General features: G+C 42.4%; 1 protein-coding gene across 5 annotated transcripts in view; it reads right to left on the bottom strand.

Moving 5' to 3' along the window:
* Positions 1–12435, bottom strand: part of TBCD (tubulin folding cofactor D) — a 120975-nt gene that overhangs the window by 12354 nt on the left and 96186 nt on the right. For all 5 annotated transcript variants that reach the window (XM_033139510.1, XM_033139513.1, XM_033139511.1 and 2 more), the window contains exons 29-33: positions 10978–11069; positions 8985–9125; positions 5427–5510; positions 4571–4729; positions 3194–3332 (exon numbers count right to left, since the gene is read on the bottom strand). In XM_033139510.1, coding sequence (XP_032995401.1) covers positions 3194–3332; positions 4571–4729; positions 5427–5510; positions 8985–9125; positions 10978–11069 — 615 coding nt within the window. The remainder of the gene's footprint in view (positions 1–3193; positions 3333–4570; positions 4730–5426; positions 5511–8984; positions 9126–10977; positions 11070–12435) is intronic.

The following is a 12435-nucleotide window of genomic DNA, read 5'->3' as shown; positions in this document are numbered from 1 at the left end:
TTGTAATGCATTGACCTAATTTCACGATTGGGAAAATAGTACGTTGACCCACAAGAACTCACGATATTTCCCCCCTCCTACTTTTATCAGTTCGTATCCTATGTGACAAGACTTTGCGCTATTTTTCTAGACGAATACCTCCTATGCTACATAGCTTCCTGCAGCTTTCACCTTTGGTTTGATCACTAATGGCTAAGATGAGAAAGTTGAATATATCAGTTTCAGTTTCACAAAACAAAAGAGAACTTCAGGTAGGAGATTATTGCTGCTCTTCAATTTCCCATGGTTTGTAGTTCATGTTTTTCTAAGCACTGATCTTTATCAAGTTATCAAAATATATCTAATGAAAAAATGCAAATGTGGCTGTTAGGATTAATCTCACAAATTATTTTGAAGGAAAAAAATGGCAATCCATTGTACAGAATGGAAATTATTTTTTTGACAGAGCACAACAAGGCCTGACAGACCCAATACAAACTTTTGTGTCCCCAGCTGTTTTTGGACTACAACTCCCATCATTCCTAATTAGCAGGACCAATAGTTGGGGGTGATGGGGATTCTAGTCCAAAAACAGCTTGAGACCCAAGTTTGGGAAACCTTGAGTTACATCATTTGAGACAGTGAATTTTTCTCTGCTACAGCAGCTCCCACACTGAAGAATAAGAGCCATTGTGCTGTATAAACTAAAAAGAATTTAAAATATTTTGTTCCTTTCGTAGTTCCATATACTTATCAGAGAGACATGAGCTAGAACAGTGTTTCCCAGACATTTGATAAGTAAAGCACATTTGTTTCCCGAGTTAAAATAAGAAGCACACTTCATTCTTACACTCCAAAGGTTTACATTGAAGAGTGTACAAGAAAAAGTATCCTCCTTCACAATAGCAAACCTGCTGTGTTTCTGGGCAAATCACTTTTCCAGGTGCAGCTCCCCAAAGGCAGATAAATCTGCTGCATCTCAAGAACCTAAGAATCATGCTGGAACCAAAAGTCTACATAGTCCACAATCTTAATTCCAACAGTGGCAAGCCAACTGCTCCTGGGGAGTCCACAAGCAGGGCAGGAAGGCAAACATGTTCCACGCTGTTGCCCCCATATTGCCTCTGAACACAGAGGTTTAAAATAGCTTTTTATAGCTAAAAGCAATGGATACACCTATTCTCAATTCGTCTAATCTCCTTTTAAAACCATCTAAGCTAGTGGCAATCACCAAATTGTGTTGTGCAGAATTCCATAAATTCATAAATGTGCAATTTATAAATCTGCACTAGGAAGGACTGACTGATCAAACTGATGCAAAGACAGGGTAGAATTACCTGGCTCCACTGGAGGCTAATGGAAATATTTCATTCAGCAACCAGTCCAATTTGTAGGTGGTATTTGGAGCTCACAGGAGCATTTTAATTCTTTAATGAATGCATTTTCAGAGGCACACTAGCCCTGCTTTCATGTCTGGAAATTACTGGACTACAACCCAAGTAAACTGAGATATATTCTAGGGAGGTCTACAAAAAGCTAATGATTCAACAGTGTTTTTGAAGCGGAACAGAAGGTTGTTCTCTTAAACAAGCAGGCAGAGCCAACAATAATCAAAAGAGCTGGAAGCAATCAAACTGTTTACACTTTTCAAAACTTAAGTGTAACAAATTCTAAAAACCCAACATGAAAATATTGGGGGCAAGAACCTCTGTGTGACCTCTTTAAGTAACTCAAGGCTATTTCTCTGTCTGTGAAACTTGGGGTAGGAAAAATCTCATATTTAAAGCAAAATTAAATTTAATCTCCACCTCATTATGAAAACCCGCAAGAGTTTGACATCATGAACTGAACGTTCAAGCATTCTACAAATGTGAAGGCTCAGCACACTTAACAGTGCTGGAAGCCTGATGGTCTGTTGTAGAAAGAAAAGGACCAGAATCAGGTTCAAGGACTCTTGCACTTGCATGATTCTGAGTAATGATATTACACCACTGCAATAATTCAAGGCAGTGCAGCTGTGCATGAAATGAATGTGGAGAAGGACATAGTGTTGCAGGGGCAGGATCAGAAAGGTGCAATGATTTACTGAATCCTGTGCTAATAAGAACAAGGCTTCCCAGACACTAGTAGCTCAGCCTCATTGGTAAGCTGCTATACAGTAAGTACTGGGTGGGGAGACATGAAGAACCAAAGCACATTACTGCAACAGCCTGCAATGACATTGATGGGCAGATGGGATCGTGTTCTCACTGGCCAAACAAAGCTATGTGACTAAGCTGAATTTCAGTATCACCAACACCCATTTGTAAATGGAGTACAGAGAAAGGGCAGCGAGTAGGATAGAGCAAACACTGAGCTGTCAGTGACTATCTGGTGCTGATTAGGTGGCAACGGTGTCATGGGCCTCTGCTCTATAGGAACCTACAGGGCTGACCTGTAAGCTGCCCCACATTCTTAATTTACTTGTGACTGTCAGTAGTGATAATAAAAATCCTCCAAGTTAGTTTCATTTTCAGAGGCAACTAGAGGCAGGAAATTACAAGGAACACATTGACAAGTAGAAATTGTTAAAAGCAAAATGCGGTTGAAGTAATTTGCAAGTGAAATAAAGTTAGAATACAAATAGGTTTCTAAGGCTGTATATGGTGTCTGACATTATCCAGAGAGACTGGCAAGATCGTCAATTTGTGCTCAAACTGTGCTCTTCTGGATTTCGGAAGCCTGCCCAAGAACAAGGTGCTAATTGTAATTTATATGGAAAATGAGGAAAATGGGGGAGTGAAAGGCTATGTTTGTGATGTTTCTTTGGCAGTCCTCTCCATGCCAGCATGACCTCAGTTTTCAAGAAGGGTGATGTTGGGGTGGGGAGGAACTGCAGTGTGGACTTCTCTCATTTGGCCTTGGGTTTCTCAGATTACCAGAGCTGTGCTGCAGCACCTTAGAATAAAGGAAAAGAGGTATGTAGTGAAGTGATGAAAATTGCCATATGGAAACAAACAGGGATGAACTGAACCAGGCTTCAGCCACTCTAAACAGCAATAGGCTGGGTGCCTCCCACACTTTCATACCCCAATAAAAAGACTTCAGCAGTACAAACACCAGCAACTTGCTTCCAGAAATGAACTACTGCCTGAACTGATACATGGCTCTTAACGTAGTCACTCTTAAGATAGATGTCGCCTACCGATCAAACATTTTCTTAAAATTCACTTACTGTTGATTCGGTCAATCCACCAACGGACACGGTCAGTCCTGTCAGAACATGGTATTGATAAGATGGCAAACTCAGAAGTTGTGTGATTTTGGGAAAGGCTTGCGATGGAGCATTCCAGTTTAAGGTTACTGCCTCTGACCTGTCAACAATAGAAAAGATGGTCCCTTTTGAAGCAAGGGCAATAGAAAGCAGGTAACATAAGCATAATTTCCTCCTGAGCAATGGTTTGTTTCACCAAAACTGCTGCTAAACTCTGAAATTTCCATTTTTAAAGTAGAAAGATCATCCACAGAAATCAAAGCTGGAATCCTCTGATAGTAACTCAGAAATGCTCTTTGCCATGCAGCAGTATAATCGTATTTTAAATGGTGCTTTCATAATGTGCTATTACCATTAACTGTATTACACATTAATACATTTTAAAATTTAATTGAAAGTACTATCCTAAAGTCAGTCAAAGACATGCAGTGGGGGCGACAGGATGCAGCTATGTCTCATTCTGTTGACAGAGAAAGATCACAGCCAGAGGGATGGCACTTATAGTGCCACAGGTACACCCAGGGAAAGGTTGGCAGGTGCAGATGTCCTGCTGGGGTGGGGGTAGAACAGTGAAACATTTTGGGTGTATACCAGGAATGGCGCAAAGATCCAGAATATCCTGGTCCCCTCATTCTTTCTGCATACAGACACCCAAAAGAAACCTCCAACTACCCCAATCCTGAAGCTCCTATAGGTAATTCTTTCCTGCTGACCACAAGGCAGGAAGCCAGCAAGTAGTAGCTCTACCATGGAATTTCTGCATCAGCACCATAGGATTGCTCTGCAAAATGCAGGAATGCTTGAGATGCCAAGTTAAATTATATGCACTAAGTATGCTTTGCTTACATCAGCTTCTGAAGTATTATTTTTAACAAATCAGTAAGTAAATTTTACTTACTTTTGGAACTGCTGATAACTCACACCCTGTGTGAAGACTGGTTACTGGATTAACGAAATGACCAATGGTGGAAAATCCCACACACTTAATAACTTACAGCAGGGATGGGGAACCTGTGGCCTGCCAAGAGTTGTTGAACCCCAACTTGCTTCAGTTCTAACCAACATGGTTAATGGCCAGGTAGGATGGGAGTGAGAGTCCAACAACAGTGGGAGGTTCCCCAAGCCCATTTATGGATCTGGCCAGAACAAAACTTAGGTTGCATTTCCCTTTCCTTCTCTAATAAACACAAATAGCCACTCTGAATCTCAAAAGTCTACTCCTAACAAGACAGGATGAAATCTTCTCTTTAAACATACTTCTAAATAAAGAGTTCTTTCATGCTTATGGGCAAATGTTTATTGTGCAATTCTATGATAAACCAATGAGATACAAGTTACCTTGGAAACATTTTCTCTAAATCTTCCCGGTGGGGTATGTGTGGAATTGGAGGGTCTTCAAAGTACAGAAGTGTGAGGAATATAGATCCTGCATGGGCTCGAAATCGGTCGATTTTTTCAGCTGATTGCTGAGCCACACAGCACATGATCCGCTTGGAGCTAAAGTTTAGTACACAGAACACTCATTCATTTGGAGTGGCATATTCCAGAGAAACCTCTCCCTATATGACTACTCCCCATCTCCATTAACATTTTCCATTCAGACCCTGCTAAGGATTCCTTCAGCAAAGGAAGTAAGAACAGCTGTGTAAAGAAGCCATGCTTTTACTTTGCCCTGAGATTTACTAGGGGTTGTTAGACCAAATTTCTCTTCTAGCTTTGAAGACCCATGAAGCACATTTACTCAGCTTGCCTTTTTTTACAAGATAGGCAAAACAGCTGTTTTGACTGCTTTCCCTGTGCTGACTATTCTTTATAACTGTATCTAGCACAGTATTTTTAAGGTTTTAATTCTTTTATTATAACCCATATATAGCTATAACGTTTCAAAATGTATAATTATATAAAAATAGATAGTGTTTCTTGGTGCAGGAAAGGCACAATATCTATCTTAAGCAGGAATAGCTATTAATGTAAAGCAGTTTAACAAAGAAGGGATAATCAAAACTACAATCTGCATTCCCTGTACTCACAACAGATGCAAGATAGGCTATGCTCCAGTTCTTTCATTAGCAGTATTGATGGAAGTAACTGAATCCCATAGGCAGGAGGGATTACTGAAAGAGCCTTTTACAGAAACAGCTCATCACCTAACCATACAGCAGGCATTCACAGATTATATTTGCAAAATACATACACATTTGCATCGATTAGCTCTGGCTCAGTCCGTGCTAACAAAAGGGTCATTTCCATTAAACTGGTCATAGCAGCTTCTCTCACCCTGTTAAAATAAGCAAGTTGCCGTTGTAAATTTATAACTTCTTATGGACATGCTTCATGTAAATCTGCATTGCTTCTATGATCAGAATAACATGCTTTCACGCCACAGTCTCATATATCAGTGTGCTTTCTTCCATGTCAGTATCTGTGATATAGAATACATACAGCCCTGGATGTATAACAAAGGAAGAGTACAAAACAAAGGACCATTCTAAGGGCCAAGTTATGTGTCCAGTTAATTGCAGGAAAGCAAATGATGTGATTCTTACTTTATTTTATTAGTAGACAGCAACTGTTGAGGAGCGTGAGCAGAATTGGGACTGCATCCCAGCTGGGTGTTAACAGAGTAGGATGTGGTACAGAGGGCTGCAGTGTGTGTGGAGGGGGGGTATCAGCAGAAATTGGGTGTCCCAACATGCGGAAGCAACTTATTTTCATCTAGGACACATTGGGATGGCCCAGAACATTTCCTTCCTGATCTCAATAGAGAGTTCGGCTTCTTTTTCATGCATATGTATACTCCATGTGTTCACATATTTAAGCTAAAACCTGGTCTACAGATGCATTACCTCTGTACTTCCAATGAGTATTTATAAAGAGCTATTAACCTACTTTAGTAACAGTCCTGTATCTTATCACAGTGGCCTGCCTTTTGTATTTTTGTACTTTTCCAAGGTGAAAAGAAGGCAAATGCATATGAACTCTGAAAATGGGTGGACAAGTAAGCGAGAATTAGGCTACTGGGGTGGGGGGGGGGTGGGGGAATATAAACTGCATCATAGCGTTTGGCAACCTTTCATCAAAGAATACTTCTTCCTCTTTTTGTACGACATCTTACTATTAAGGTACTCATATCCAACACCTGAAGACAGTTTATGCGCTGGGACATGTCCAAACTGTCAAAAGGAATGTTAAGTTTGCATATGGAAAATACAGTTGGTTAGCTTTCCCACGAATCTTTTTTTTTAAAAAAAAAAACATCCAACCAAAGCTTTCTTCATATACAAGAGCAATTCTTTCCTAAACATGTTTGACTTTTATACGTAGAAAACATACTTTTAAGAAAATAAAGAAGAGCAGTACCAAGTAGGCAAGATTCACAAGGGTGCCCTTCCAGCCAGTACTTATGCCAAACCACTCATCTTTGTTGCAAGAAGAGGGGCAAGACCATTGAGAGCTTTCCCATCTTCTGGTCCTCTCCCCAAACAACAAGGTTCAAGTTTATTTACTGAAGAAATGTCCACGCTGATCTTTGTGAAAGTATCTCCACAAAGCAGCTTATAACAATATTTAAAATCAAAACAGCATTGCAATGTAATAATAATATCATTCCATGTCTACGCTTAAAGAGCACAACAAAAGCAGTCGGCAATAAAACAGTGAAAATCCAAAAGCCAGCATAAAACTGCAGTATGCATTAACCAGAAGCCATCAAGAAAATAGCAGGACTTCAAGGACCTCTTAAACATTGGCAGGGATGAAGCCTGCTGAGTCTCAGAAGGAACTGAGTTCCACAATTGTGGGGCCACTGGTGAGAAGCCTCTGTTACAAGGGCTGGATAATCTTAACAAGTGGGCGATGTAGCAAGCCTGCCAATGCCAATTGCAAAGTATATGTAGCCTGCTAGGAGCACAGGCAATCCTTCGGGTAACCTGGCCACAGATTCTTCAGGGTGTCAAAGGTAATGACCAGCCCTTTCAACTGGGCCTTAAAATACACGGGCAACCACTGCAACTGGTACAGAATAGGTGATGTTCCCACAACCTGGCCTCAGCCACAATCCAGTAAGTCAAATTTTATACCAGCTGCAGTTTCCAGCCTTTACAGGTAGCAGCAAGCACATAGAAAACATTACAGCAGTATGGTTTGGCTGCAGCAAATGCATAGATAACTGAGGCAAGATATCTATCAAGCTTGTACGTCACATGTGACCCCTCTAGATAGGGCCACATGTGATATACCAGCTGAATTTATCCTAGCCACAGCTGCCACCTGAGCTTCCTCAGTTGGTGACAGGTACTGGATCATTCCCGAACTGCTGGTGTGGTTCTTCAAGGGGAGTGCAAAAACACTTAGAACTGTATATCCAGAGACAGCAGTTCTCCTGCTCACACACCTTGGTCCTGCCTGGATTAAGCTTCAGTTTGTTCAGCCTCACCACATTAACTTCAATGTTTGGCTGGGAATTTTATAGGTGCTGCACTGTAGTTTTAAGACTGATGGTGACTGTAATGTTATGTCCTTATGTTTGATTAGTATTTGTTTGTATCCCACACTGAAACCTTGTGATGAATATTTTAAATAAGTACATTTTCTTGACACTAAAATAAAATCAAGAAGATTTTAGATAGCTACATAGCTTATGTTTTCTAGGCACTGGGTACTTGACATGACGTTACACTATTTATTCTTAGATTTGGGGCTCAAAGCTGAAGACTTGAGTTTACAGTGGTTTACTTAATTCGTTCTGCAGGTCCATTCTTAACCTGAAACTGTTCTTAACCTGAGGTACCACTTTAGCTAATGGGGCCTCCCGCTGCCTCCGCACCACAGCCACGCAATTTCTGTTCTCATCCTGAAGCAAAGTTCTTAGCCCAAGATACTATTTCTGGGTTAGTGGAGTCTGTAACCTGAAGCGTCTGTAACCCGAGGTACCACTGTATTACACTTGTTATGTGGTTGGAATGGAAATAAAGCACTAATTAAAGGGTACAAAGTGTAATGATTTATCTTGTTTATTTGTAATCCTGGCTCGACACGATGTAACAGTGGGAGAGTGAACATTGCACACCAACTGGAATTCTCATACAAAACTATCAAAATAGCTTCAATTTTGAGAATTTTCTGGCAGAAAGGAGGTTGTTTATTAATGACATTTAAATCCATGGGCTTCAGCACACCCAAGGCAGAGCTGGATTTATGCCATTGTGTTTATGTGAAATTAGCACTCTAGGGAATGTAGATAGTAGAGATAGCAACAGCTCATTTGCTTTTAAAATAATATATGCAAAGGCTTGCAAAAGGTAGCAACAAGCATGAGAGAGCCCAACAGCTGATACAACTGCGCCCTCTGCTGTCCAGTCACCAGCATGCGAGTTAAGCAGTCAATCTTGTTACTTGGGATATAGATCTGCCCTAGGAAGTATTAAAACAACACTAAAGTACTGGTAAATGAAAGTGAATGGTGAAAGGGATGGGAGAGTCTGTAACCTTCTTGCTCTATGAAATACATTTTTCGGAAGTGAATGCCCATCAATGGTATTCACGAGTCGGAAACGTAGTAAAAGCCTTTAGCACAATTTTAGCATTTTCATTCTACAGGTTACATTTTTAGTTCAATAAGAGATACATTTGGGCGGGATAGAACTGAAATGGCATCCTATTCCAGAATGCCTTGTAATATTTGCTGGGCTCTTTCTCTGAATCCTATCCACTTTTTGCCTTGATGGAACAATAAGCAACAACAAAGCCTTACCATACTCCAACATCACCCCGACTGTCCGTTGTGTAATCATTAAGACCATCCAGCAATGTGTTGTATATCTCCGTGACATTATTTCTGCATACAACTTCAGCTGGTGATCCTTCCCCTTTCACCCCTACTGTTAGGCAAACCCTGTAGGAAGAGGATATATATATATACACACACAAATGACCCATGTATTAAAATTTGTGCATGAATAGCAAGGTAAAGGTAAAGGGACCCCTGACCATCAGGTCCAGTCGTGTCCGACTCTGGGGTTGCGGCGCTCATCTCGCTCTATAGGCCGAGGGAGCCAGCGTTTGTCCGCAGACAGCTTCCGGGTCATGTGGCCAGCATGACAAAGCCACTTCTGGCGAACCAGAGCAGCGCACGGAAACGCCGTTTACCTTCCCGCTGGAGCGGTTCCTATTTATCTACTTGCACTTTGATGTGCTTTTGAACTGCTAGGTGGGCAGGAGCTGGGACCGAGCAACGGGAGCTCACCCCGTGGCAGGGATTCGAACCGCCGACCTTCTGATCAGCAAGCCCTAGACTCTGTGGTTTAACCCACAGCGCCACCTGGGTCCCTTTGTTTGAATAGCAAACAAAACTGTTAAACATATTTATGAAAGTATCCATTATCAATGTTCAAGAAATGTACTTTCTATGGATGTTATCCTAAAATTGTGGGCTTCCCAAAGTGCTCTACAAGCTTCCAACTCACAGGTGAGTTCCTGGCACTCAGGGAACAAGTTTGATCTTCTGAGTGGCAAGAGAGGGAAGGCAGATGGTGGGTGAGGTCTTTGGGGAAAATGAAAGCAGCATCTTACTCCCAAGGGTAGTAACATGGACCTGGGGGTATTATGGAAGGAAGATGTCACCCTTAGGAAGAGGGAAATCTCTTAGAAGTGACTCATTCCTATCCAACTGTGCTGAGGTTACTCCTCTGAGAAGCAGGGGCCCTAGTAACAGGTCTGATTATCAGAGACATAGGTGCCTGGGTTTGTGGTGGCCATGTAGATCACACAGAAAGCTTTGAGGGAGCCGCATTCCAGCAACCAACAGGGCCAGGCACACCCATAATCAAACACACATACACAAGAGACACATAGGACCTAAGTGAACTTTTCACAGTAACCTTCAGGCATTTCCAGTAAGGTGTGAGGAGGCAGTGGGGATGAACATGTTAGGTCCACCTGCCTCAACAACAGTCCCTTCATCTGTCAACTCAGGGAAGGCAACCTTGTGCAGCAGGAAGCCTGAGGGAGGCTCACTCAGTGACAGAGCTTCATGCTCCGGCACCGGGGAGCGGAGAGCAGGCAGGGGTGGGGCTGGTGCATCCTGGGGGCGTGGCGCACAACGGGGGGGCAGCCATGATGGCACCCCACCGGGATCGTGCTGCCAGGGGCGGTGCGCTCCCCCTGCATTCCTCTTCCTCTGCCAGTGGGCTCACCACCTGTTTGAAAACCTTATGGTCCAAGTTTCTAAAATGCATGGGGAGCCCCCACAAGTACAGGAGAGGCTCCCTACTTCACATGGTCAATTCCCAGGAGTTAGAGGGCAGCAAGAACAGTGAAGATGATGCAGATGTAGTGCACCCATCTCTACTGTGATGACTTCCTGGTACCACCTAAGGAGGGCTTGTGTATACATATGTTGCAATGGATTGGTTGCAAGCAATACAAATTACACGTGCAGCGGCCCAATCCAGACTGGGACAACAGAGGTGGGGAAAGGGGTGAAAGCCCTTCTATCCCCCACACTAGGACCTGATCCAGAGTAGGCCTCAGGGCCTAAAATTTGCTGCTTTTCTGTTTCTTCCGGTGCCAGCAAAGAACTCAAGGTCATGTGGGTAAGGCCCCGGGAACTAGACAAGGTTCCCTATTATCTGATAAAGGAGGACAGAGTCTTAAAAACAAGGCCAACACTTTCCCCTCATTAATGGCACTCGCATTACAGGGCAAATATAAATATAATATAATACAAAACAAAGAGTTGGACATACTTTGAAATAGCTTTTAGGCCATCTTTTCTGGATTCAGCAAAGCTCACATACTGAGGGGAAATGGAAGTGACTCCCTTTAAGCCGTCTAAAACCTGGAACAACACAATACAAAAACAGTATGAGTATTGTATTCAGCTTGCTTGTGAGATATTATCTAAAAAGCAGTAGAAGTTAAAGTGGCTACACACACACTTACTTTGCACACTTGACACGAACACACAACCAGTAATCTTGTGTTTGCTGCCAGGCATCTAGCTCCATCCTAAATTCACCCTCTGTTTGTGTGACAGGTACAGGATACAAAGACTGTCCAATGCAAGCCTCCTGATACTCCTTCACTAACATGCTTTTTAATCTGACAAGGAATGATAGCCTTTCTATAAGGCAAAGTTAGAGAACTGGCCAACCCTCCTCAGGCCATTTTGACAGCTGGGCAGGGCCACCCACCTGGCATCATATTCAAATGTATAGCCACAGCTACAAAGGAAGAATAGAGAGTCACTCCCAATTCTTCCTTTGGAATGTGGTGCCACAGCTTCACCAGTACAGCATCTAATGTCATATGACATCATAGGTGGGTGTGGCTTCACCAAAATGGCCTATGGGCCAAATGGGAAGGACTGCTGGGCCTCATGGAGGTTCCCCATCACTACTGTAAGGATATAAAGCAAATTTGTCCCTTTCCACTTAACTCCTTCTCATAAAGTGTGCATTGCGCTTGTTAGTTACATCTGCTGGTTGCATGCAATACATTCAGCTTCTTCAGAATATTCTTTCCCCTGGCACAACTCTGAAGTTTGAATGTCTAACTATATACAGTGGTGCCCCGCTAGATGAATGCCTCGCTAGACGAAAAACTCGCTAGACGAACGGCATTCGTCTAGCGGAAGCTGCCCCGCAAGACGAAAAAGTCAATGGGGCTGCTTCGCAAGACGAACAATTTTCGTCTTTTTTTTTTTTCGTTTAGCAGAGCGCAGCTGTCATTGCCACTTCGCTAGACGAAAAAACCGCTAGACGGAAAAATTTGTAGAACAAATTATTTTCGTCTAGCGGGGCACCACTGTATTACAAATCTAAACCTTTTATTGTTAGTTTTCCCACTTCCCTTGCCATGGAAGAAAACAGTGGCACCCCCAGGAAGAGTTGCCCTATGTGGGCTACTGAAGAGTGTTGCTGGAGAGCAATACATTAGAAGAGGAAACTATTTCCCCCCTCCACTATATGGCAATAGTTACCCATTGCCCATTACTTGGTTGCCTTTTTTGCCCTATTATGAGTATGGTGTCTGTCCAAATATGTGAATCCACACAAACAAGTGTGAGGTGTGAATATCCCTCATCCATTCAAAGAATCATTTCCACAGGAAACTAAGATTAACACAGAAACCTTGACAGAGATTTGGTTATAAACCACCAAACATGGTCAGCAATATTGTTGTATGTTGAATTGCAACATGTT

Source organism: Lacerta agilis, chromosome 2 (assembly GCF_009819535.1).
Source record: "Lacerta agilis isolate rLacAgi1 chromosome 2, rLacAgi1.pri, whole genome shotgun sequence".
Lineage (NCBI taxonomy): Eukaryota > Metazoa > Chordata > Lepidosauria > Squamata > Lacertidae > Lacerta > Lacerta agilis.
The sequence above is the reverse complement of the archived record's forward strand: the minus strand, read 5'-3'. Positions and strand labels throughout refer to the sequence as shown.